At 41.4% G+C, this 27,431-nt stretch overlaps 1 protein-coding gene across 4 annotated transcripts in view; it reads left to right on the top strand.

Moving 5' to 3' along the window:
• ARHGAP26 (Rho GTPase activating protein 26) overlaps positions 1 to 27,431 on the top strand; it is a 427,067-nt gene that overhangs the window by 143,325 nt on the left and 256,311 nt on the right. For all 4 annotated transcript variants that reach the window (XM_040453965.1, XM_040453947.1, XM_040453975.1 and 1 more), the window contains exons 10-11: positions 1,490 to 1,584; positions 20,824 to 20,902. In XM_040453965.1, the coding sequence (XP_040309899.1) occupies positions 1,490 to 1,584; positions 20,824 to 20,902 (174 nt within the window). The remainder of the gene's footprint in view (positions 1 to 1,489; positions 1,585 to 20,823; positions 20,903 to 27,431) is intronic.

Here is a 27,431-nt window from a genome sequence, read left to right as displayed (position 1 = left end):
ACATTTTCTATTTCAACAGACTAGACAAGTTTGCTAATTTTTCCTCTTGTTGAGAGAAAAAGATTGGCAAGGGCAAGAGGAACAGGAATACTAAATTCTTTTTTTTTTTTTTTTTAATTTTATTTACTTTCAGAGAGAGAGAGAGAGAGAGAGAGAGAGAGAGCGAGCGAGCGAGCAGGCACAGGCCCGGGGAGGGGGAGAGGGAGAGAGAGAATCCCAAGCAGGCTCTGTGCTCTCAGTGCAATGCCTGAAGCAGGGCTTGATCCCACGACTGTGAGATCAAGACCTGAGTTGATACCTAAGAACCAGATGCTTAACTGACGGAACCAACCGGGTGCCCCAAGGAACCTGAAATTCTTATGTGGAAAAAAGAAAAGAAATCAGGGATAGAAACCCCTCTGTTTTTAGGCAATAAGAGAGCACTATGCAATGAAACTGTTAGATTCCATATGTACAGTGAGATAATACCCAGCGGTAAAAAGAACCAAACTCTTGATTCTTACAACAGCATAATGTGAATCGCAGAAGAATTGTGCCAAGTCAAAGAAGTCAAAAATAAAAGGGCACATACTGTGTGATTCACTTTATATAAAATTATATAGGGCATGCAAACTAATTTGTATGATGGCAAGCAGATTCAGTTTTTGCCTGAGGGTAGATAGACTAGGTGGAGGGATAGAATTCAAAAACACAAGGAAACTTTTGGGGGTGATGGAAATGTTCATTAGCTTGATTGTGGTGTTGATTTTATGGATGTATACAGATGTTAAAACTCATAAATGGACACGTACAGTTGGTTATACATTAGTTATACCTCTATAAAGCTGTTAAAACCCATTTACTGAGCACTTACTCTGTCCTTGGGCCGGTTTGTTCTCTGGGTACACAGGAATCAGTAAAAACTGATAGTCCCTGCTGTCAGGGAGCTTAGAGTCTAATGAGGAGGGAGACATGATTGGGGTCATTGCCCACATCAACGGACAATTCCAGCTATGATCAGTGTTGTGAGGGAGACAAAGTACATGGTGTATGTGAACATGTCTTGGGGATATTTGACCTGGTCCAGGAAGGCTTTCCTGAAAAAATGATGACTGACTCAAGACCATAGAAACTCAGAGTCAGGAGGAGGCCTGCAGGCCATCTTGTGTAACCCTTTTCAAACCTGTAAATTAACTCAGCCTCCAATATTATCAGCAAGAGTTTATCCAGCAGGGGTTGATGCTGTACCATCATGATGTGCTAGAAGTGAACTAAAACTAGAGATATTTCATGTTAAGTATAACATGGTTTACAGGTTTTAGATGCATGAAGCTGTTAGCTGAGGGAGAGTTTTGGATCAATATTCCACCTTCCTATGGTCGTGAACACTCAGGCTTGAGAAGATGGAGTGATTGCTCTCGTTGGTGTGATGTATTTGTGGTACCCTGCAGAGGCACAGAGCATAGCCCATGTCCAGGCCTCATCGTGATAGTCTGTGTGCTCCCAACAGGGAGAAGATGAATCTGTCATCCTGAAATCCTGCACACGGCGGAAAACAGACTCTATCGAGAAGAGGTTTTGCTTTGACGTAGAAGCAGTAGACAGGTGAGTAGCTGTCACATTTTGCTCAGGAACAAAAACTATTGAATTTGGATTTTTTACTTTTTCCATTCAGTCAGAGCTTTTCTGTCCTCCAATCCCACCCTCCCCCTCCTTCTCCACCCTGCTGCAAATTGCTGCTCCGCCCTGCTGCAATTTGGAGCAGACCTCAGGCCACTTGCTGGTCTGCAAGGATCAGTATAGCTTTCCCGCTTGTAGGTACAGTGCTGAGCCTCCGGTTTGGTTTGCTTTAACATTAGGGGTTTCCTGAGAAGGAATGGGTGTTATTTCTTAAGAGGTTGAGTAGGTGTTTAAAGAAAACTGTTTAGCATGACTATATGAGCTATTTAAGATTTTACTTTAAAACATATTTACTTTTTTTAATTTAAAAAATGGTTCAAAAGGAATTGGGTGAGGTGAAGGGTGGAACAAGTTGTACTCAGCTAAAAAAAAAAAAAAACACAACAGACAGCTTTCAGCTGTAGCATTTCACCAACCACTGTGTGTATGTGCCTGGGAAAGATGGCAAACCCCTTGTGAAATCACTTTTTGCAGAGGGAGCTGTGCATTGTATTCCTCAATATATATGGAGTCTCATTAAGTTGTACCATTTCATGGTGTTAAGCTAGTTTGACAACATTCCAGTTCTTTGAAACACTTTACTTGGCAACAGGTTAATTCTTTGAGTGAAAGCCACGTGCTAAGCTTTTTTGTGCTATCTGTTCAAGATCAGCAGTGCCAGCATTGAAGATCCTTGAATCTCAGCATGAGTCTCCTCTAATGCCATTTAGTTTCTCCCCTTTATTTAAACCCACCTCCCCATCCCCGACCCCCCCCCCCCCCCCCCCCCCCAAACACATACACCATCTTGTCAGGCCAGTACTTCTGTCCTTTCTTGAACGTTTATCTCTGGCCACTCTTTCCTGTTCCTATAAGATGCAGAGACTGAGTACCTTGTGGGGTGTTGGCAGTTGGGAATGCCTTCTTGTGGCATGATGTCTCCCTGTGCTGTGACTGCTTGGAGGTTGTTAGAGCTCCCATGGAGGGAACATGTCCTTTTAGCTTTAATCACAAGATCATGGAAACTCACCTCATCTCTTCAGCACTTAGTCATTACACATGGGTTTGGGCTCTCACGTTAGGCAACTGGGGTCTAAATTTGGACTTGGCTGCTTCATAGCCATGTGACTTTCAGCGAACTACTTAATCTCTCAGGGCCGTGATTTCCTTACCTGGAAAATGAAGATGATAATAGTACCTAGTTCCTAGAATTGTAAGGATTCGTGGAGATAATGCTCGGAAAATGCTTGGCAGGCTGGCAAATAATAAATGCTCAGCAAATTGTTATTTGTTAATTAGTTTGTCCCACGTGTTCACCAGACTTGATTATTTTGTAAGGTTAGACTCTAAATGCTGAGAAGTAAACAAATTATGTTTGTTTCATGTTATGTTCATGCTTCATGTTATGAAGAAAAGATAGTATCCCCAGTACTGGATACCCCAGTATCCCTGTGTTTGGGGATGTGGGTGGGGAGGGTTGCATGGGGATGTAGGTTGAACTAGGGTCGCAAAGGGGAATTGCAAAATGTCTACCTCACACCAAAACTGGTGATTCTTGGTTTTAAACAAATCCTAACTCAGGATGCTTTAAGCGTGTGTGTGCTCTCTGTTCTTAGCGTGGAATCTAAGGGAATTCCTATTGTTGGCCTCTGTGACAGAGGCGGAGAAGATGTGTGTGTTTAGAAGCAGAGTTAGTTGTTTGCCTTGCCAACTGTTGTTTCTAGAGACTGCATCTCTTCGCATGGTTATTTGGAAAAGGGTGTGCCTCCCACAGTGGCTGTCCCTTAGAGTGAAAATCAGCTCAGAGATGATTTCCGAAGCTTCATGCTTTCCTGTTTTCTGCTTCAGAAGTCTTCACAGAAGCTTTGGCGAGTTGCTCTTTAGGCAATTAAAACTCAGCGTGGTGCCTCTGTCTCATTTCCACCTTTCCAATGCTTCCTACCATCTTTCCCCTTTATTATCCCCTTAAAAGCTTTGCATGTCCCAGTTAAAAGCTGAGAGCAAATGTGTCACATTGAAGATACTGAGTGGGTTTGGGAAGTGGATTTATCTTAAGCTTCTGTCTCTGGTTCCCTTAGGATGACATGGAAGGGTTTTGTTTGTAGTTCGGAAAGAGGCTGCTAAATCTCCTTTTAGTAAGCAGGAGGTGAGTGGATAGTTCTGTTGTATTGTTTAAATTTAACACTTTCTGTATATTATGGTGTCGGGACACCTTAAAAACCTTCCTGACTGGGGATAGACTTTCCCTTCCAGAGCTAGCCAACTCTTAGAGATAGCAAAGGGTGCAGCCTGGAGCATGCCATTGACATGAAAATGAACCAGCCCACAGCCATGCCTCTTCCCTTAATCCCCAGGAGGCAATATTTCTCTGCTTTAATCATCTGAGTTCCAGGTACCAGACAAGGAAGGATACTCCTCTAGCTTAGACCCCCCTGAAGTTATTCCTACTCGTCAGTAAGCTGTTGCCCCCTTCCCTGCTTTGCCTTTCCCTTGGCAACTCCAGTAACAGCCACTACCTAGGTGTGGCCACCTGACAGTCACCTAAAATAACACAAAACATGTATGAAACACCTTGTATGTGTTCTATATAGGTCATCATCTTTGATGCCAAAGATTAGGTTACAGTTTCGCAGCGTTTTCCTTACCTATCCTGTTGTGACTCCAGTGTCATTCTGCATTTTCCTTAACCCATCCAGAAGGGGACTAAGGAGAGAAGGAAAAGCATTTCCATGGATTTCTTAGCTGCATTCCTGGCAACTCTGCCCATTGTTCTGTCTTGTGGAAGACTCTTACACCTTAGTTTTTCCCCAGTGCATTTTAGCCAGGAGATGATTCCGCTGTCTTTCCAATCTGTGCCTTCCACAGATTTTCACCTGTACCTGAATGGCTAGAGAGATAGAGGGGTAAAATGCAAGTTTAGCACTTAGGAAATGTGGAAGGAAAAGAGGAGATGGTTGTATTTATAAACGTTTATGTACTGGCAATTAAGGTTTTACTCTACTAAGATACACATAAATGCTGAAGTAGTAGTTTTTGACCTAGAATGTACGATGTGTTGGGTTTTTAGGGTCAAATACTTCTACCTTTTAGACTTTGTGCTGATAGTTCATGTTATTTTATAACAGAGGCTATAGCCTTTAGGAAGTGATATTCCAGGAGGTCAGCATCTTTGAGTTGATGATGTCAGCATGTCTTACTGTGTGGTGAGAACCACCTGTGCTCAGCATCCTTGGGGGTGCTTGTTAGAACTACAGCTTTTTGTAATAATCAAAAGAGTATGGTACTGGCACAAAAACAGACACTCAGATCAATGGAACAGAATGGAGAGCCCAGAAATGGACCCCACAAACATATGGCCAACTAATCTTTGACAAAGCAGGAAAGAATATCCAATGGAACAAAGACGGTCTCTTCAGCAAGTGGTGCTGGGAAAACTGGACAGCGACATGCAGAAGAATGAACCTGGACCACTTTCTTACACCAGACACAAAAATAAACTCAAAATGGATGAAGGACCTCATCATAAGACAGGAAGCCATCAAAATCCTCGAGGAGAAAACAGGCAACAACCTCTTTGACCTCGGCCACAGTAACTTCTTACTCACCACATCTCAAGGGGCAAGGGAAACCAAAGCAAAAATGAACTTTTGAGACCTCATCAAGATAGAAAGCTTCTGTATGGCAAAGGAAACAATCAGCAAAACTAAAAGGCAACTGACAGAATGGGAGAACATAATTGCAAATGACAAATCAGATAAAGGGTTAGTATCCAAAATCCATAAAGAACTTATCAAACTCAACACCCAAAAAACAAATAATCCAGGAAAGAAATGGGCAAAAAACATAAATAGTTGATTTTCTAAAGAAGACATCCAGATGGCTAAAAGACACTTGAAAAAATGCTCAACATCACTCGTCATCAGGGAAATACAAATCAAAACCACAATGAGATACCACCTCACACCTGTCAGAATGACTAAAATTAACAACTCAGGAAACCTCAGATGCTGGCCAGGATGCAGAGAAAGAGGATCTCTTTTGCACTGCTGGTGGGAATGCGAACTGGTGTAGCCACTCTGGAAAACAGTATGGAGGTTCCTCAAAAAATTGAAAATAGAACTACCCTATGACTCAGCAATTGCATTACTTGGTATTTATCTAAAGGATACAGGTGTGCTATTTCGAAGGGCACATGCATCCCAATGTTTATAGCAGTGCTATTGATAACATCCAACGTATGGAAAGAGCCCAAATGTCCATCGACAGATGAATGGATAAAGAAGATGTGGTGTGTATATATATACCATTTGTATATATGTACCATATGTATAGATACACAAGCAAAATTAGAGAACGACTTCACTTGTGGAATTTAAGATACAGAACAGATGAACATAAGGGAAGGGAAGCAAAAATAATATAAAAACAAGGAGGGGGACAAAACATTAGAGACTCTTAAATACGGACAACAGAGGGTTACTGAAGGGGTTGTGGGTGGGGGCATGGGCTAAATGGACAAGGGGCATTAAGGAAGACACTTGTTGGGATGAGCACTGGGTGTTACACATAGGGGATGAACCACTGGATTCTACTCCTGAAATCATTATTGCACTATATGCTAACTAACTGGCATGTAAATTAAAAAAAAACCAACCAACCAACCAACAACAAACAAAAAAACACTACAGCTTCTAGGCCTCTGCCCCAGATCTACATAGTCTGACTCTATGGGAGAGGGACTCTGAAATCCACTTTTGGAACAAGCTCTTCATTTGTCCTTTATTTTTACTCATAATTAGTACATTAAACACCATATCACAGTACAGTTTTTTTCACAGTGTATAAAAATGGTTCCTTATTAGAAATACTGTAACAAGGAACAGTAGTGAAACAAAACAGAAAACCAGAAAACTCAAGCTCCTTTACCGAGGAGCTTTATTCTTACCCCTAGAGAGGAGAATATAGCTAGATGACCAGGAAAAAGCAACCACAACAACCACAGTAAAACTCACTTTTTAAGTTCAAGATGGAGGAGGGTTGAGGGAACTAGCAGTAAGAGAACATTTTCTGGAAATTGAACGCCATTCATACATGTCTCCTGTAATCCTCACGATAGTCCAAGGAGGACTGTATTCCATTAATCCCTGTTACTGATGGGAAATCTGCGGTTTAGAGGTGTGAGTCTTCACCAAGGCTCAGGAGGGAATTGAACTGACGTGTATAGGAGCTCAATGCAGGGCACCTTGCCTCAAAACTGAGGGTATTTTAGAAATGCTTTCCGGTGATAAGCCCAGTGCTGTCAGTACTTGGGTTTCAGAGACCCTGCTGTGTGTTCAACTTCCTGGCTGTGAAATCTGACAAGTGCTTTCTCACTGTAATCACTTGCACGTGGCATCATAAACAAATGGATGAACTCAAGTTGCAAACTAGCTTCTGTTCTTATATTTGCTACCTTGTGACCTTCAGAAAATCCTCACATGGCTAATACTTTAAATAGGCAATGCAGATAGCACAGGCTGGGCACATGCACACAGGTGTTCCATGAGTGCTTGTTTTTTTGGTATACCTCTTCTCCCTTTTAAGATGACATTCATTTCTCTTTATTGCGGGAGACTAACATGAGTAAGAAATCATAGTGACAATGCCATTTATCAATTAATTTCATTGGATCATAATACAATGCTGTCAGTTTGCTCATCCTCAAATTCTGATGAAAAGGGGTTAGTGTCTGACATTTGTCTTAAAGGAAGCTGTATTGTGACTCTGGCTCATGAATAAGCTTGAAATCAAATTAACTGTTAATTCAGAGCTGTAGGATTTAGAACTATAGTTCTTGAACTGTATGTTAGAGGTTGTCTATAAGCCAAATACATTTCAGAAATCTGCTTTTAATTCTTCTATCTAATTGTTTTTCCTTCGGTATTTCAACTAGGCCTATAGTCTCTTCTCAGTATCTTAGAACCTTCTATATTGACTTCATATGGTTACATAATTCCACATAATTACATCTTATCTATCCCTTATTCTCTAGTGCCTGCCTCTGATGCCGTTTTTCAGAACTAGTTTTCAGACCCAAGAGTTTGTTGAGGACCCTTGACTATTCTGAGTAAATATTTCACAGGCTGATATTAGTTTCTCATGTCTTTGGCTTTCCTTTGTAAGGGTTTTTTTGTTACCAACACTGAGAAGTTACTGTTAGTAGAAATTCTTGAGTCTTTCTTCAGTTATGAAGTGAAAACCTGCTTAGATCAAGATATTATGTCTGTTAAATCAATGTGATACTGCTTTGATTTTTCCCTTCTGGTGGTGTTTTAAAGTTGAATTTCAGGACTCATTAAGACTGTAATAGGACTTTAAATGAGTGTGTAGCACTTGGAGTAGTTGTAGGCTATTGCCACAACATGGTACAAAGAGCAGTATTTTCTTACTTTCTTAGAAGATAGTTACTATGAGTTGAATTGTGTATTTCCCAATTCACATGTGGAAGTTCTAATTCCCAGTATCTAAAAATTAAAATTATTTGGAAATAGGGTCTTTACAGGGGTAATCAAATTAAAGTGAGGTCATTAGGGTGGGCCCTAATCCCCTATGACCGATGTCCTTATAAAAAGGAGTAATTTGGACAGTGAGACAGATAGGCACACAGGGAGAAAACCATGCAAACATGAAGGCAGAGATAGGGGCGATGGGTCTTCAAGGCAAGGAATGGCAAAGATTGGCCAGGAAACACCGGAAGCTAGTAGAGAGGCATGGAGAGGATTCTCCTTCACATACCTCAGAAGGAACCCCGCTAACTACTTGCTCTTGAACTTGACAGCCTCTAAACGTATGAGAGGCTGGATTTCTTGTTGGGGTGTAACCCAATTTGTGGTACTTTGTTACAGCAGTCCGAGCAAATGAACACAGTATTGAATAGGGAGGACCTCCCTCAATCAAGCAGCAGCAACAATATCCCTGACAGCCTTTTAGATGGATGGCCCAACAAGCACCTGTTAAATAATCCGACTGGCAAGGAGCCTCACTTCACAAACAGCATATTGACATAAATTATCTTCCTTGTTTTGGCTATTCTTGAAGGTAGCCTAAGCTTTTGTGAGCTTTACAAAAATCATTCTTCCTTATATCACAATAAAGAAGCCCTGTTTGGTTTACCTTGCCATAGCACCGAGTACTTGAAGGTTTATATTTTATCTTGGTTGATCGAACAAAGACTAGATTTATCACTTTTTCCTCTTAAACTGTGTCAGCTCTTTTTGAGGGAGTTCAGTGTAAAGTCCCTGGGTAGAAATGGGATTCCATCTAAAAGTAGCTGTTACTAATACTTGCCAATCGATGCCTCACTTTAGTCACTTTGAATAATTGACTCCACCATGCAGCATCCTATTGCAATTAATAAGCAAAAGTAGAGAAAATATTTGTTCAAACTAAAGGATCATGGTGGCAATCTTCTCCCAGCATCCCTGGATTTGTTTATTTTTAAGAAATTTCTCACAGATGTGGCACATGGATATTTTCTCCCATATGTTTTCCAGGAGGAGCCCTAAACCCTATGGAAAATAATAGAAACAAAAGTCTTCATTGTGTTGTACTAAATCAGTGTAGTTTCTTGAGGGGCGTTGTTTATACTTGGGGAAGGGAAACAATTAGAATGCTTTATTTTTTCCAGGACTAGCTGACTCCAACAGGAGTTAATATGTTTAAAAACATTATGTAGGGTACTAAGTGCCCCATTCCCGCTATTGACATGGGGGCCAAGATGAGCTTAGTCCTTGCCTTCACAGAGCTTACCTTTGATTGTAGAATGGGCACACACAAACACACACCCATACGCACTTACTCACGCAACTACAGGTATAAACTGGGGTGTTGAGTGTTCCAACAAACTTGGAGGACCAGAAAGCTGTAGGAAAATGTAACAAACACAGGGACTTAATCCCTCTGTTCTTACAGAGATTGATGGCATGACTAGAATATTCTGAATCCATTCCTTATCTCCTTCCCTCCCTCCCTCATTTATTAAGCACTACTATATGCTGGAGAATTTACTGACTGTGAAGTTAGAAAGTTTACTGAGGCACTCTGAATCTAATGGACTTTACTTTTTAAAAGCCATCACCTGATTTTTCTTCCAAACCAAACCTGAAGCCCTCCTTTTGCAAGCTTTCACAAATAAGGTGAAGAAAGACCTCTTTTCTCTGTCCAGCACCAACCTGGCATGCCATACCCATTATCAACTCTGCCGTCTTCCCACTGTATGTACTGGGTATTTGAACAGCATATGAGCTTTTCATGGTAATGCTTGGATGGTTGTTTAATTAGGTAAGTTCTATATACCTCTTTTCAAGTCTCAATTTGAGTGTCTGTAATTTCCTTACTGCGTCATTTCATACAGCTCTAATACAGTACTATGTGCTTGTGGTTGTTTATTTTGTTTCTTATGGAAAATGCAGTTTTTGAGCTAGATCATTTTGTTCTTTTCTTTGGGACTTTGGTGAACTATTGTGTGTGAGACTACAGGAGCTTAATCACGTTAGTTGCTATTTAAATTAAAACGTGAGCACGTACTTACATAATGTGCTTTTAATATAGGTAGGATGAAACAAATTCCATGAAAATGAAAGGTTGGTAAAGTAAGAATAGTGGAGGCTTAGAAGATTATGGAAGGTCTGAAAAATCTACCCACGCCCTCTAATCAGTTACCACCCTTATTTCAAGGATGTTTTTATGGCAGGGTGCACGTTGCAGGTAAAAGATGCATGGAGCCTTCACTTTCAATTTAGGGCCTCCCCCTTAACTAGCTCTGTGACTGCACGAGGTCTTGGGCTACATCTTAAGATGGGGTGAGTCATACTTCCCTTGAAGGCTTCTTGTCAAGATGGAATGCAGTGATACTCCTTCCTGATGCTGTCCTGTGTCAGAGAAAGTTGTGCTTTGGGATTTTTTTCTCTCCCCCCAAACCTGGGAATTCATTGTTCTTAGGTTGAACCTTTACTTTGGAGGATGTTTATTGGAGCTTGTTTTTTCCATTTTGATGTTGTTTCTTTTCTTACAGTGTCATGATTTTTCAAGTCCTCTATAAAGTAAGAGTGAATGCAGATGCGTTCAGTGTATATGTGCAAAGGGGTTGGTGGGGGAAGATTCCTTTTTCAAATTATGTATGTGTTAACCTGTTACTTCTATATATTCCCTATAAAAGATAAACCGTTTTTATGCCTTTCCCTACAGTTTCTTAACTCAAAAAGGAACTATCCTAAGGTTAAATAGTACTTTTGCTTCTAATTTCATATGTGTCTTGTGTGCCTGAACTTGTTTGCATGTCTTGGTGAGGTTGCATGAATAAGATGGTGCGTGTTTTCCTAAAAGGATCATATTATGTAACAGACTTGCTACAGTGTTAAGCCTCTAGATGGCAGTTTTGTATATTTATTAGTAACTATTAAGAAGGTCCATTTGAAAATTAGCTGTCCTATATACATCGACAATTAGGAGTCAGCAGGGTGTGTGCGTGTGTGTGTGCGCGCGCGCGCGCGCACACGCACATGCAAGCGCTATAGAAGAAATGATGTGACTTACTCCTTAAAGGAGAGGTTTTCTAAATGACTCATTCTTTGGAAATCCTTCCTCCCACCCTTTTGTGATGGATCATTTCATACCCGCTTCCCTACAAAAGCAGGCATGCTCAGTCCAAACTCTGTTAAAACATTACATTTTACCTTGCTTTCTAAATGAAAAACATCAGGCTCTTTGCTTCAGGGACGGCTTATTTGAGGATGATGAAGAAAACACATGGGTGATTTAGACTGTCTGTCCGGTGTTTGCTGAGCCCCAGGCAGATCCGCTTTGCCTTCTTGGTGCAGTGCGCCTTTATCTTTTCCAACAGATGAACCTCTTTTTCCTGGTTTCAGATTTCCCCTCCCCTCCCCTCCCCTCCTCATCCCTTGTTTGAAATAATATTTGATTTTTGCCTTCCTGGTGGTTGGATTAGAGTGCTGGTCTCAGTACCACTGACATTTCAGAGAGGAAATGGCTTTTCCTTCCTCAGAGGGTGTTCTCCTCTAACTTCCATGACTTGGGTGGAGGTAGACTGGAGGGAAATAATGTGCTTTCTGGATTGCTTCTTGGCCATTCTGTAAAGTAAACTAGTTGAGAAGTTCTTGGAGTCTTTAAAACTGAGGCAGTTTGAACTTGCCATCGAGTGATCTTACTCCTCTTCCTTTTTGTACACGAAGAGAGTGTTTACTGTTTGATTTTGGCTTAACTAAGAACGGGTTGTGGTGGTTCATGGATTTTGTGGAGGGAGACTGGGGCAACCTTATTTCTAGTCTTCTGTGTACTGAAATTTGATGTTTTACTAATGGTGAATGCCAGTTCATTAGCCAACTTCTAAATATAAAGTGAGTTTTGTTTTTTAAGAATCTAAACTAGAATGTTGCTGTTAAATAAATCTAAGGAGAGGAAAGAACTCAATCAGTAAATTCCACTTACTTACATTTCTATTCACTATGAACAAGAATAGTAAAACTGAAAAATTGGTAAATGAAGTAATAAATTTTTTGAATTAGAATGTTTTTTCAATTTGTTATCAATAGTGGTAACAAGTATTTTCGTTCTCCTTGAGTCTTATTCATTGTGGCGATTAATAATGCTTTCTTCTGCTTGGTGTTAACATTTGCTTATGCCTATGTTACCTAGCATCATGGCTGGCCCGTAATAGGTAATCAGTATCTGTTTCTTTGGGACCATGCAGTTTAATGTGCCAAAGATTTCTTTCTGTGGGCTTCCTGATGTTACAACCACTCTCCCTTAAAATAAAAAAGTAGGGAGCACCTGGGTGGCTCAGTCAGTTGAGCATCTGACTTCGGCTCAGGTCATGATGTCGCAGTCCATGAGTTCGAGCCCTGCATCCAGGTTTGTGCTGATAGCTTGGAGCCTAGAGCCTGCTTCAGATTCTGTGACTCCCTCTCTGTCTCTCTGCCCCTCCCCCGCTGGTTCTCTGTCTCAAAAATAAATGATAAAAACATCAAAAAAATAAAAAAGTAGGAAATTATCTGATATGATTGCAGTATTTACTCTTGAGAGACGCTAATTATTTTAGGATCTTTCCTCTGAAGAGGCCAGTGCTATAGGCCGTACTAGGTTATAATTCATGCGTTATTGAAAGGATCTGATCGTTTCTAAACTGATGAGAAGCCTGCTTCCGAAAACTTGGTCAGGTGTGTGTGTGTGTGTGTGTGTGTGTGTGTGTGTGTGTGTCTGTGTGTGTTACCCCTCTTTCCTTTCCTGCGCTTAAGGAGCTGGTTACCATGGATCCCAGGGCACATACACTGCATACACATGGAGGCAATATAGTACTGTGGTTATACATGGGTTTGCCTTCAGAGTCAGCACGTTGAGGCTTTGTCACTTACTGGTGGTGTGACATTTTACAATATTTTGAGTCTCAATTTTTTAAAGAGGTATAATGATAATACCTACTTCATATAGTTGTTATTATGAAGGACAAATGATAATGCAAGTGAAGTCTTTAGTACAGGACTTGGCCCTTGGTAAATACTCAGTACGTATCAGCCACAGTTAATGGGCCCCCAGTTTGCAACTTCTGGTTTCTTTCTCACTTTTTCTGTTTCTTCCTATAACCTGCTCAGGTTGTGGCGGCGTATTCTTTTCACGCAGAAGGATCTGTAGTGCACAAGAACTTTCAGTGGGTCATTAGTGCATTTACAATTGTGCAGATTCATAACTTTTTATCGCTAAGTAGATGAATGTTGGCCTCCAGGGATGACACAGGGTACTGAGTATTGGGAAGAAGAGGAAGTAGCCCATGTTTCTCCTTTTTTTAAAGTTTGTTTATTTTTAGAGAGGGATAGCATGTGCAAAGCACACGAGCTTGGGAGGGACCGAAAGAGAGGGAGAGACAGAATCCCAAACAGGCTCTGCACTGGCAGTGTGTAGCCTGTTACGGGGCTCAAACTTACAGCACCCTTAGATCATGACCTGAGCTGAGATCAATACTTAACTGAGACACCTAGGTGCCCCTGTTTGTCCTTTTTTTTTTTTTTTTAAGATCTGGAGATGCTCTGTTGAATTTGTGAGGTGAATCAAGAATACAGAAACACACATTGTTGTTGGTTCTAGTGCATGAGATGACTTTATATTATGCCATGATAACCTGGGGTGAAGCTCAGGGACAGAGGCAGAGGAAGTCAGTCATAGACACTATAAGTTGCAGATTGGTGGTCTACAGACATGTTTGGTTTGGTTTGAGTACTGTTTGAGGCAACATTTTGAAGCTGGAAAAATCTGTTAATATTGATCCCCCTTCCCATGTGCCAGCTGTTGATAGAGCTGAATGGTGGATGCCTCCTTTATTTTTTTTAAATCTTTTTCATGTTTGTTTATTTTGAGAGAGAGACAAAGTATGAGTGGGAGAGGGGCAGAGAGCAAGGGAGACAAAGAATGTGAAGCAGGGTTCAGGCTCTGAACTGTCAGCACAGAGCCCCATGCAAGGCTTGAACCCATGAACTGTGAGATCATGACCTGAGCCAAAGTCAGAGGCTTAATTGACCGAGATATTTAGGTGCCCGGGGGGATGCCTCCTTTAGGTGATGCTTGTGCTCTTTACTTTGCTGCAGTCTCCACCATGCCCCGCTGTTTCACTGTGATGACAGGTGACAGCTGCCACTTTGCATTGCACTGTTATCTTTCCCACAGAAGGCAAATATTTCCTTTGTTCCTTTGATTCTATCAAAAAAGTAAATGTGCAAAAGAAAAAAAAAAAGGGCTGCATGTTATGAGGAAAGTGAGACTGAGCCTGTTTTCCCTGCGGCAGTAAATACTTTTTTATTCAATTTCACTCCCTTTTGCCTACTTGCCTGTTGGCTATAGACATTTGAGTGTGTAATTTTATGGACAAGAAAGAAATGTCATTCTCTAAGGTTATTTGGCATGACTTTCGCCGTATCTTTGTGTCAATGAAGATGTACTGAACCTTAAACCCGTGTAATGGTCCAGGAATGGTTGGGGCCTGTTTTCCCAGTGGCATGTGAGAAGCAGTGTGTTTTCACCTGTGGATGGCAGCCTATTTTTCCAAGCCTTCACCAGTCCCTGTCGTCCTGTCTAAGCATAGAGGCTTCAAGCACAGGCTGAGGGAATGTGTGTTTCTGTGGGTGCCACAGCCCTTCTTTCACTCTGAACTTGACTTTTACATGAGTCTTGTTAGGTGGATGCAAGCTGGGGGATGAGTTCTTGCCAACAGAATACTTAGAGTCTTAGGAATGGGTAACCCCTAGATCTTTGGAGGTTGATTTAGAAAGAACAGTACTATTAGACTCTACGTGTGTTTGTTTCGGTGGGGTGGAGTTAATAACAGCATTTCCTTGTCCAGTAGGAAGTAGTGGAATTGCCAAGCCCCTGAGATCACTATTGTTGACTCAGATTCAGGAATCAGATTAGAGCAGGAAAGCTCTTGAGTGGCCCTGGAATCAGGGCTGGTTGAGTTTCTGCTTGCTCTCTGCTGCTGAGGAGGCTGTGAGCTAACATGAGTGGTCCCACCTCCTGGATGTGGCAGTGAAGGGTGTCCTGTTCTCCATGGGCTCTTTCTGGAGGCCAGAATTGAAGGGGATATGGTGCTGGGGCACAGTTTGCCCTGTGACAGATGAGTAACCATTTTCTGCATCTCCTCCCCAGTCGTGTGACAGGTGGAGTGCCAGCTTAGGAAAAATTGCAGATACTTGTTCACAGTTCTCAAGCTGATAAAGATAGAGCACTAACCAAGGATTTATTCAGAGTGAAAATGAAATATCTTAAGTAGTATTTTAGGATTGAGCTGTAGAAAGGATTGCAGATCCTTTGTTACTTCTCCCAGCTAGGGAGCAGAGGGAGCTCCTTGGCAGATTTTCTAGAATTTGCTAAAGACCCCTTCTTTGTCCTTATCAATTATATGACATTAATCCCAAAAGGGGGAAGCAGGCCACTTTGATGCTTTTACTCTGGAGGAAAAATGAAATGGCCATGATGTCAGAGCCTGTGTGTCACTGCAGCCCCTGGCCTGGCTGGCTTTGCGGTAGAGGTGTGATTTTCAGTGCTGTGTGTGAGTTTTTTAGGGGTGGGGTCCTGTGTAGCAGAAGCACCTGTGGCTGGTTTCTTTTCCTTTTTTAAACTATGTACATACACGTGCCCTTCTCCCTCTGTAATTTTGACCCTTGTGCACACTTGACATCTTTTTTGCTCCACCCCCCACCTCCATTTAGCCCAGTTATAACAACTAATTTTTGGAGCGTTTACCGCGTGTCTGACACTTTGAAATGCTTTATGAATATTTCACTTCGCCTTCACAACAACCGGATGAAGTAGATACTTTTTAAATCTACATTGTAAAGACTAGCATAGAGTAGTTCAGTCAGTTGTCCGCTAGGCGCTTATATCGGTATGAAGCACCACAGTCAGGGGAAGAGAGCCTACGTTAGTAATGACAAGTACTCTTTCTTTGGTATTTAAAACCTTTTTTTTTTTTAATTGAGTTGTAATCACAGTAAGATCTTTATAGCTCCCCACCCAACATCCTTACCTGTGTAACCACCCAGATCAAGTTACAGAACATAGCAGTCACATCGGAAGGTTTCTTTCCAGTGTGCTCCTACCTTTCCCCCAAGATGAAATCACTGTTCTGAATTCTGTCACCATACATGACTTTCACTAGTGTTTGAACATCATATCAATGGAATTATACTGTTAGTAGTCTTTTGTGTTTGGATTGTTTCATTATTATGTGTATAAGGTTCATTCATTTGTTGAGTGTACCTAGTGGTTGTTCTTTTTTATTGTTGCGTGGTGTTCCCTTGTTTAAACATAAACAATTTACTTTCCTAGATGGATATTTGAATGTTTTGTTGTTGTAAAACTTGACCATTATGAATAAAACTGAGTTCTTGAATGTGTCTTTTGGTAGGCTTATATGCACTCATTTATCTTGGATGTATAAGTAGAGGTAGAAATGCTAGGTCATAGAACAGGTGTATGTTTAGTATTAGTGGATAATGCCAGAAAGGTTTTATCAATTTTCTGTCTAGCAGTGTATGAGAGTTGTAGTGGCTTTGCATTCTTGCCACTACTTGGTATTGGTGGTCTTCTGAATGCTCTCCATCTGTTATATTTCATTGTGGTTTCAGTTGCATTTCCTTGAAGAGACATCATGTTGGGCCCTATTTCTTACACTTGTTGGCCTTTTTTTTTTTTTTTTTTTTGGTCCTTCCTGAAGTGCCTCTTCAAGTCTTTTATCCATTTTACTAGTTGGGTTCATTTTTTCTTATTTGTTGGCATTCTTTACATATTTTGGTTAAGAGTCTCACTGAAGATACAAACCACAAACATCTCTTTCTCTGTAGTTTGCCTTTTCACTCTTTTAATGTTACCTTTTTATAATGAAAATTATTCATTTTGGTGAAGTCGAGGTGTCTCATTTTTTTTCTCCTTTACGATTAGTGCTTTTTGTGTTCTTTAAAAAGAAGTCCTCACCTTTCCATCTCTTGAGAATGTTAAGGCATAAAAAAATGTGGAGAACCACTGCTGTAGAAAGTGAGCCACTGTCACATTGGCCACCATCATATTCTTGTTTTGGATTGGCTGTTTGAGTGGTATTCTAGTGGTGATCATATTTATGAGATCCTTTAGGTTTTACAGAGCCCTTTATTGTTTGATATTATTTGATGCCATGCAGGAGCTCACTCTGATGCTTAAGGAAGGGCCTAGTCCTTTTTGATGACAGAGGACTTGGGTGGTCAATATTAGCTCACTGTGGCCTAGGGCACCTTCACATTTGCTGTGGTCTTGCGTGCAAGGAAGAAGCAGCAGACTGCTGGGTTCAGATCCTGGTTCTGGGACTGTGGACAAAGTACTTAACCTTTTTGACCCTTGGTTTTTTCATCTTCCCTGTGGGATAATGAGAGTATACCTTCCTTATGATGTAGTTGTCAAGATTAAATGAATTTATATATATACATATATATATATACACATATATATACATATATACATATATGTGTGTGTGTGTGTGTATATATATATATATATATATATATATATATATATATATATATATGGTTCTTAGCACAGCATCTGACATGTCCTCCTAGGATATTTATTACTGTCGTTTTTATTCTGTTACGTGATAATGTCACGATTCTTTGTAGAGCTAGAAAGAGCTCTTCAGTTCTCGTCCATTGTTTTATGTTTTCCTTTCCTCATTGCGTATCCCAGTCTGGAATTCTCTTTTTCCTTCCTCCTCTCCCCTTTGTTAGGAAAAGCCAGTGCTTTTCACATGTGAACTAAGCTGATGCCCCTAGAAAAGTGTGCTGTTGCACAGGACGGACACAGAAAGTATAGGATTATAGAGAATTTTGCTCATTTTGTTTTGTTTTGAGGCATGATGGCTAGTAGGGACATAGGGAAGGCAAATATGCAAAGAAACTTACTGCTTGATTCCAACATAAAGTTGACCCTTTCACCTTGGTTCTTGGAAATTCACACTTAAGAGATTTGTTTACCTGTGGTTTAAATTGTAACTGAGGAAAAGAAAGTTGGAGCCTAAGGGGTGTTGTCTAGATGTCTAGAAAGGATAGTACTGTGATCCAGATGTACATACATGAGACTGGGAGAAAATAAACTGAACTTGGGATGGGTGATAGGATTGGAACTAAGTGTGTTAAATCCACTTTATTCAGTTCTGTACTGCCCACCCCCCCCCCCACAAAGGGGAACAAAACCACATGTGGAAAAGAACTCACATTTTGATATTTCTTCTTGAAGTGAAAACAAATCCTGTTGACTTTCCTGGTTACTAGGGCGAAGTGGCCTCTGAGTTTGTCTGAACTTCCTCTTTGTGGCTCTGGGTGGGTATCTCACACTGTGTGCCATGAAGTTGATGTGACATCTGCAAGGCCCCTGAAATCTTGGTATGCTAGGCCACTGCCATGGTCTCACTATTTGCTGGTGAGCACCTAGCAGGAAATGAACCAGAGACACATTGGCTGCTTGACCCTAGCATATACCAGAGGGTGTCTTTGTTCTTTTAAAAAATTTTTTTTTCCAACGTTTATTTATTTTTGGGACAGAGAGAGAGCATGAACGGGGAAGGGGCAGAGAGAGAGGGAGACACAGAATCAGAAACAGGCTCCAGGCTCCGAGCCATCAGCCCAGAGCCTGACGCGGGGCTCGAACTCACGGACCGCGAGATCGTGACCTGGCTGAAGTCGGACACTTAACCGACTGCGCCACCCAGGCGCCCCCGTCTTTGTTCTTTTGGTGTGGGGGGACAGGAAGGAAAGCGGGGGGACCTGTGGGCAGCCCAGGGTAGTGGGCTTCAGACCTCACTGTGCAGTAGGATCACCTGGGAAGTTGGTTAAAATCCATGTTCCCAGCCCCAGCCCAGAAATTCAGTTTCAGGAAGGTGGTTTTGTGTTGGGAATCTCCATTTTAAGGGAACACCTGATTCTGAAGCTGGTGGTCTAGGCACAACACTTGGAGCAACACTCAAAGTTCCAGATCTAGGGGCTTGAGAGCTCTGCAATGCACTGCAGCTTTGTATTATTTTTATCTATAAGCTATTGAAGCCTTTTGCTCGAGGTGGAAGAGTAGAATCAATCTGCCCACAAGCCAAGGATCAGCTCTGTGGAGCGGTGGGCTTCCAGTAAGACCCAGATAGATGCTCATGGGTGTGGCACACTGCATAGGCTGATGGTGGGAGATGGGCACTTGGGTCTGAGAATGAGAATTTCTGAGAAGAGGAGGTAGGGCCCCTGCAGGGGCTGGTGGAGAAAGACCTTACTATATTTTCGAAGTCCCCTTTGTGTTAGGGTGGCAATGCCCAGAATGGCCTTCACAGGAAGGGAATTAGTGTTCTCATGCTCAACGAATCCACTCATGCACCCACTTACTCACCTACCACCACTTTCGTCTACCTACCCCTCCACACACAAAACGTGCACACACATTCACACCCCACCCCTCGAATTTGCAATCCCCATGTACTTACATGCTCACATCTTTGGAACATTTTTTCCTTAGGGGATGTTGAGGGATGATGAATGAAAAGAGGCAAATGTGATATTTGAAATATGTTCAACATAAATAGACCTAGCATATTCATTGGAACTTTGGAAATAAAGCAGTGATATAATGGGTCAGAATGAATAGACTCATGCTGTTGAGGATACGGCCAGGCCCATATGTGTGTCAATACCATAGTGTTCTGTGATCATGAACAGTACCACAGACTCATGCGGTAATGGGATGGAATCCTTGCTCATTCGACCTCTGACTGCCTTTTGGGCTTTCTCAAGCTTTAAAATGGGGATTTAAATCAGCAGTTCTTAACTTTTTGAGGGTTGCAGTCTTTTTTGATAATGGGATAGATTAAACTGTTAATAGAGAAGAATATACATATGTACATGCGAAGATGGAAGCAAGGTTCATAGACACTCTGGGACCCATCTGTGAAACCTAAGAACTCATGCTTTAATGAGCTCAGAGGGCTTTTAGCCCCTTCTCCCAAGGATGTTTCCATGGTGCAAGTCTCTTGTTGTGGGGTGCTGTCTTTAAAGGGGACTCAACAAACAACATTTGGTATTATGTACAAGCTTTCTGGAGGGTTTGTGCTCACTTTGAAAGAGCAGACAGATTTCAGTGAGCAGTGAAAAGAGGTAATGCATGTGAAGAACTTCACACCTGGCGGATGGGGGGTGGAGGAGGGGCAGAGAGAGAGGGAGACACAGAATCCAAAGCAGGCTCCAGGTTCTCAGCTGTCAGCATAGAGCCCAACATGGGGCTTGAAGTCATGAACCACCAGATCATGACCTGAGCCGAAGTTGGATGCTTAACCGACTGAGCCACCCGGGTGCCCCTAAAGTAATCACTTTAATCACTTGTGTTGAGTAACTCTAGGGTCTTGTCTACTGTGTTTTTTTCCTTGCTCCCTGAGGGAAATGGGTTCACTGAGGGGCATTTAGAGGATGGCTTTGCTTTCTGAGACTGGAAGGTGGCTCTGAAGAGCCACATGTGTGTCTGTCTTTGTGTTGTTAATCTCACCAACCCCTCACTATGCTGTGCAGATATTTCTTGAAGATTTCACCTTCATTAAGATCTGTCTGCCTGTGGCCTTGGGTTCATATCTGTGTCCTCCTTTCTCCACAGGCCAGGAGTCATCACCATGCAGGCGTTGTCGGAAGAGGACCGGAGGCTCTGGATGGAGGCCATGGATGGCCGGGAACCTGTAAGTAACAATTGAGGGAAGTGGAACAGAAATAAAGGCCCTAAGTTGTTTGCTGCTTCCGAGTGCAGGAATTTTTGTCATTGATCTTAAGCCTTGGTTTCTCAAGACCAGTGTACCAGAGGGAGTCTTTAACTTTGGACTGACTTTGGTAGATGTTGATGTTGGTAGTGATAGTGATGCTGTGGCTGCAGTCCCTGAGCTTTGGACTCTGAGGCCTTTCAGTCTGTGTGATACTCCCCTCTGCCAGGGAAGTTGTATTGTCCCTAGGTCTCTTAGAAGAGGCAGAGTCTGGCTTGCTGAGTATTGATACCTCCATATACTAGGATGCAAACATTATCTCGAACCTATTTGAATGGGATAAATGATCATAAAAGTGTATACAGATCATTCAGTATCTTTCCTCATTGCCTTCTGGTCATGCAGTATCTTTCCTCATCGCCACAGCGGCAGCACGACATGTGTGTTGTATTATGATGCTTTCCAGATGACGTCCCGTTTGTCATCTTGTTTCTCCTGCTGAGACCACAGAGGCCAGAAGAGAAGGCACTTGTGTTATATATAGCAGACACACATTCTCTACCTTGAGGGTTTTGTGGGCACAGTCGCTGCTTGTTGTCAGAGGTCTTTGAAAGCCACTTGGCAAGGTGTCATTTATCTTTGCTCCTGTCGCTCCCCTTAATTGAGCCCTTGTGTGTGTGTGTAAGTCACAGATTTGGCATGTCACATTTCAACCCATTTATTCTTCTTAGTACCTTACTAAGTAAATAGGATCTTATTAGCACATCACACAATACTAGCATTTTACAGATGAGGAAACTGGGACTTAGGTTAAATAACTTGACTCAGTAGCTCAGACAGTAAGTGGCTGTAATAGTAGGATGTGGGCTGGGCTGCCATAACAAGGAGACTCCACGGTATAGTAGCTTAAGTAACATAGAAGCTTATTTCTTTCTCCAAGCCCAGAAATGAGTCGTCGATGCTTTGCAGCGTCATTCTGCCATACGCAACCCGTGCTCTAGTCATTACTATTCTTCATCCAGGTAATGGAGGTGAAAGCATTCAGGACCCAGAAGGCGTACACATCACTTTCGTTGGCCCTAACATACTTACATTGGCCACATCTGTCTACAGAGGAGGATGGGAAATCGAGTTTGAACATAGGCAGCCAGGGCCCTAGGCAGTCCCCGGGGTATTTTATCACTTGCAGGCAGAAGAAGAGAAAGAAGACTGTGGGGTGGTTGACAGTTTCCACCACAGTGGAGAGCTAGAATATGAACCTGTGTGTGACCCTAGATAAGTTTGGTTTTTATCATTAATAGAGATGAAATGTGAAATTGCCTTCTAAGAATTCTCACTCATTTCATTTTTACAGTCCTGTCTCTGACTCCCTTGAATGATTCTGCAATTCTAGGGGAAGATAGACCCAGGAAGAAAACATCTTGTCAGGGCATACTATTCTTGGTATCTGTCTCCCCGCCCCTCCTCGAAAGCTGCAGTTCGCAATTACACTGCCTAACCAACTCCCTTTGAAGCCTCCTCTTCCTCCCTCTCCCCACCACTTGATACTTGTTCTCTGTATGGAATTGGTCTTACTAAATACTTGAGTTTTCCCATAGGTTAACATCTGGCTTCTGCAGATGGAAAGCAAGCTGTTGAAAGAAACATCTCCTTGCTCCAGAATGTACACATTAAAACAAGTTGAAACACAAAATAATTCTGTTTCTAAACATAATATAAAATTATTTCCACACGGGAACATAGAGCTTGCATTAAGGACCATACCTCTAGGTACTTTTAAGTTTGCTGAAGAGAGAGAGACAGACAAATGATAATTGCATAAGTGGCAGGAATATTAGGCTTAATTTTGTCTCCCATTGCTGAGAGCCTCTAGGGAATATTCCTGGAGCTATATACCCAGTAGACAATTAGCTCCAATTTTTTTCTTAGGCATTTTTATTTATTATTGAGAGACAGAGACAGAGGCTGAGCAGGAGAGGCACGGAGCTGGAGACACAGAATCTGAAGCAGGCTCCAGGCTCTGAGCTGTCAGCATATATCCCCACGCGGGGCTCGAACCCACAAACTGCGAGTTCATGACCTGAGCCAAAGTCGGACGCTTAACCGACTGAGCCACCCAGGCGCCCATTAGCAGCTCCAATTTTAATCACATCCTCCCTAATTAGTTAACTGTGTCCCCTTAGAAGTTTAGGCTTTGTTAAAGGAAGCAGAAACCTCTTTCTCTACTTGGTTTTGGAATGTTTGCTTTATTTCAGGGAGATTATAATGGCAGCACTTAACTTTTGTTTTTGTACTTATAGCTTGGTTGGTCTGTGAATGATTGATTGTGATGATTGTCAGTGTTCTTTGTGTGTGTGTGTGTGTGGTAGGGGTAACTTTGGCTTACATATTTTTTGTTCTTTTATTGTTTAATAACACTTCAGGTTGGTTGGTTGGAAAAACAGCCAAAATGAACCCTGAATTGGTTGCTTGTACACTGTTTTGGTTACAGAAATTACAGTTTGTAGTGCTCAGTGACTTTCTCATCCAGAAGAAATTCTGGGTATCTTTATGGTATTCATAGCTGTATAACGGAGGAAGAAATTAGAATTGTGATTTTGCAGTGAGCATTATAGTTTTTAATCTGTGTTGCAAATTTGAATTCAAATGAAGGAAGCCCCATTTATACTTGCTTGAGAAAAAAAAGCTGGATTTATTGGCTATGGAACTGAAAAATGTTGGGGTACAATAGTTCTGGCCCATCCATATCCAGGAACTTCCCTAATATTTGGAGTTATTTTCTTCTTTTATGTTAATGCCATTTCTAGTAGGTTCTTTCCAGATAGTATCCAGATACTATCCAGATACTATCAATAACAGCAGGAAACTGGCTCTGTTAATGGGGCAGATTAGAATTTAGGCTTTGGGAGCCCTATGGTCACTGTTGTAGCTACTCTTCTTTGCTGTTGTTACTCAAAAGCAGCTATAGACAATAGGTGAATGAGCAGGTGTGGCCACATTGCAATAAAACTTTATTTACCAAAAAACAAACAGATGGACACCTTTCAGTCATGGGTCATACTTTGTTGACCCCTAATCTATAAGTTTAGTAGAAAGAGAGCCTTATGTAATAATTTCAAAGAAGTTCCATCTTTGAATTTTATTGGACTAAATATCTGGAACAGAGGGTAGGATAGATGAATTGCCATGACCTGACTCAGCTGCTCACTGCCCTAGAACTGCACTGGTGGGGGAATGTTGACTTCTCCTGAGGGAAACATCAAAGCATTGTTATATGAGGAAAGAGGGAGAAAGGAGGTAGGCAAAAGTGGCACGGTTTGTCCCCACTCTGCTACCTGTATTCCATTGAGATTTCTATTCAAAGAGCTTGCTCTTTGATACTTGGCCAAGAGTGAAAATGACAAGTTTACTACTAATACCATACTTAATTGTGAAAGACTGAATGCTTTCTCCCTAAAAATGGGAACAAGACAAAGATGTTCACTCTTGACAGTTTTGTTCAACGTAGTACTAGAAATCATAGCCAGAGCAGTAGGGCAAGAAAAAAAAAAAGGTGTACAGATGTGAGTATATAAATTTTTAAAAACTCAACAAGCTAGTTAGTAAGATAAAGTTTTGAAATGAATCTGCTGGATTTTCTTGACTTTGTTTTAAATCTGGGTTGATGATAAGCTATAGATTCACCATTGTAGCCACATAAGCTTTTGTTTTAATCTTTTGTGGCCACAGTTTCAGGCTTTCGAACAGACTTTCCCTATTAGGTCATGAAACCTTGATTCAAGCTGCATAAATACTGCAGCCAAGAAAAATTTGAGAGACACTAGATTTCCTTTTTCTGAGTTCTTATAACTGAAGTGACCTCTCCTTTTCTCTTTACATAACATTCATAAGCATATTGGTCGAAACCAAGCTGATTAATTACTACCAGCCCACCATCACTGCCAACACACACACACACACACACACACACACACACACACACACACACACACATATATTCTGAGGTATTTATTATTCTCTCTACACTATGACCCAGTGTTGACCCAGCAAGCCATTGGAACTAGTAGGGTAGCTGTGATTAGTGGTGTCTGTCTGGAAGTGTTTCTGTTACCTCCTTATTTTAGAAGTATTAGTCCCCTTTCACATCCGAAGGATTCTTGAGTGAAATTAGATATTTCTCTGCTTTGAACCACTACTTGAATCTCTTTTGACAGCCAGGAGGTTAGAAGGTTGGCAGATGCTGGAATTATGTAGAATTAGATTAGGAAGATAAGAAACAGGTGGTGTAGCATGAAAGATTGTGTATGAATCTATGTATTAGTTGACAGTATGAAGTTGACACCTCTGTAGGTCAGAAATGGCTAGATACCAGCTTTTTTCATGTGGCCCAAACTCCTAGCTGTGGAGCAGAAAGAGGCCCATACCTAGGCTGGTATCATACCTGTACTTAACTCAGAGGGAACACTGCCTGAAAACGGTCAGTTAGTGGTTGATCTTGGGTAGACAATCCAAGTCTCGTAGCTTCCAGCCCTGTGCTATTTTTTTTTTTACTGCAACACACACTGCTGAATTATTGGGAAGCTGTAGTTGAATAGTACCTACCCTCCCTTCTAAGTGGAGCTATTTTGTGTGGTTCCTGCAGTGGTTGAAGGGAAAAGAGGAAGAGACTAAGGAAAAACCACTCCTCTAGTGAGAGGACAAGATAGTGTGGCTTCCTTCTCACTTCATTTTAAAGAAATCTTCTATTTTAGTCCTGTGGAACCTGAACAGTGTGTGCCCTTCTCTCACCTTTTTCTACTGTGCCCAGACTCTAGCCCCCAAGTTCTTCAAGCACTCCTAGAATAAATCATTAGTTTGCCCTGTATCTTAACACTCTGCACCTAATATCTGAAATAGCTGTTGAGAGTATTTGAAGGAAAAAGCAAGGTTAATTAATGGTAAGATTCCAGGACCAGAAGCAGAATGTTACCGTGGTTAAGAATATAGGCTCAGCCAGCCTGAGTTTAAATCCCCACTCATCACTAATAGGTCTCTAACCTTGTAAAATGACCTAGTTCCTGCGGACCTGTTTCTTGGCTAGCAAAGTGGGGATAATAATGATACCTTCATATAAAGTTGTTTTGTAAGGATCAATATATATGTAAAATGATTAGCACAAGTCCTGAACACAGCACATGCTCATTAGAAGTTCTTACTATTGTCCTTTTGGAGAGGAGAACAGATAATAGGATAACTTCATTCTCTTTCTAGCTTCCATTTCTAAATTACTTGGGTCATTTGAACACAGAGTTTATTTAAAGCCACCTTGCCTGGGCTCACCAGAGGGCAGGCAGGGACTGCTTTCACTAGGATGGAAAAAATGATTTCATGGAGCAGTCAGGCTGAACTTGAAGTCTGCAAGTAGAGGATTATAAAGTAATCTGTAGCCTCCTTTGCTGTAATGCATCCCAGGGCTGGCAGTTCATCAGCACAGCTGTATGCTAAGCTCACCTCGCAATTTCACTGGAAGTGCTTAGATTTTTCCTTTCCATGGTAAAATAAGTGGCCAAAGGAGTCTGAAGGGTTAAGAAGGTGTGGGGTGAAATTGCTAAGCTCTTGTGTAATGATGCAGTTCTCACAACTTTGAGTGGTACGCTGGTTTGGAAGATAGTTCTGCCCATTTTGTGAGACCTTTCTTAGTAACAGTGTGAGGTGAAGAGGCTGAGGGGGAGGTCTTTGCTTTGCTGTCCGTTTCTTCCACTTGTCCCCAAGCTGCTGGGAAATTGGTTTAGACCTCTATTATTTTACTTGTGTTTCTTTTTCTCTTACTGGATCAAGAATCTGGTTGCAAGCTTCATCTTTGAGGCCTGTGAGTGTTTTTATATAGGTAGAATTCATAGTGGTGCATGCTATAGCATACCAATATGTGCAAGTCTTAAAAGGAATTTATTACTATTCACTTGGTCCTTGTTCCCTTTGGTTAGATGTTCTTCAGAAGAACAATTTCTCTTAAAAAAAAAAAAGACTGTTGAATTGAGCAACAGGAGATACAAGGCGGGAGGAAAGAGAAAAGTGAAATTATTTAATGCTGGAGAGTTGATGAAACTTGCCCAAGAAATGGAATAACATGCTGGTGGCACTTATTCTCTTCTTAGACATTCTTCTGTCAGCATTTAGCAAACATTTATAGATTGTCCACCAGTTAATTTGATGGACACTGAGGATCCAAGATCAGGACAGGCCACGTTAATAGAATTGGTTTGCTGCTGTTTCCCCCTTGCTTCACACAGTGGCTGTCACAAAGTAAGCACTTGGCAAATACTTGTTGAACAACTAGACTCAAAATTAAAGGTTTGAGGATACATTTTATTTTATTTTATTTTATTTTATTTTATTTTATTTTATTTTTGGGGGAGGATTTGGTTGCTTTCATTACTTGAGGTCATGTGTATAGAGTAATTGAATTCCTTGATTTTATAGTCCATTTTGATATATACCTATCTACTTTACTGGAATTTAGCTGCATGATAGT

Source organism: Herpailurus yagouaroundi, unplaced genomic scaffold (genome assembly GCF_014898765.1).
Source record: "Herpailurus yagouaroundi ecotype Mexico unplaced genomic scaffold, PumYag 29, whole genome shotgun sequence".
In the NCBI taxonomy this organism is placed as follows: domain Eukaryota; kingdom Metazoa; phylum Chordata; class Mammalia; order Carnivora; family Felidae; genus Herpailurus; species Herpailurus yagouaroundi.
The sequence above is the reverse complement of the archived record's forward strand: the minus strand, read 5'-3'. Positions and strand labels throughout refer to the sequence as shown.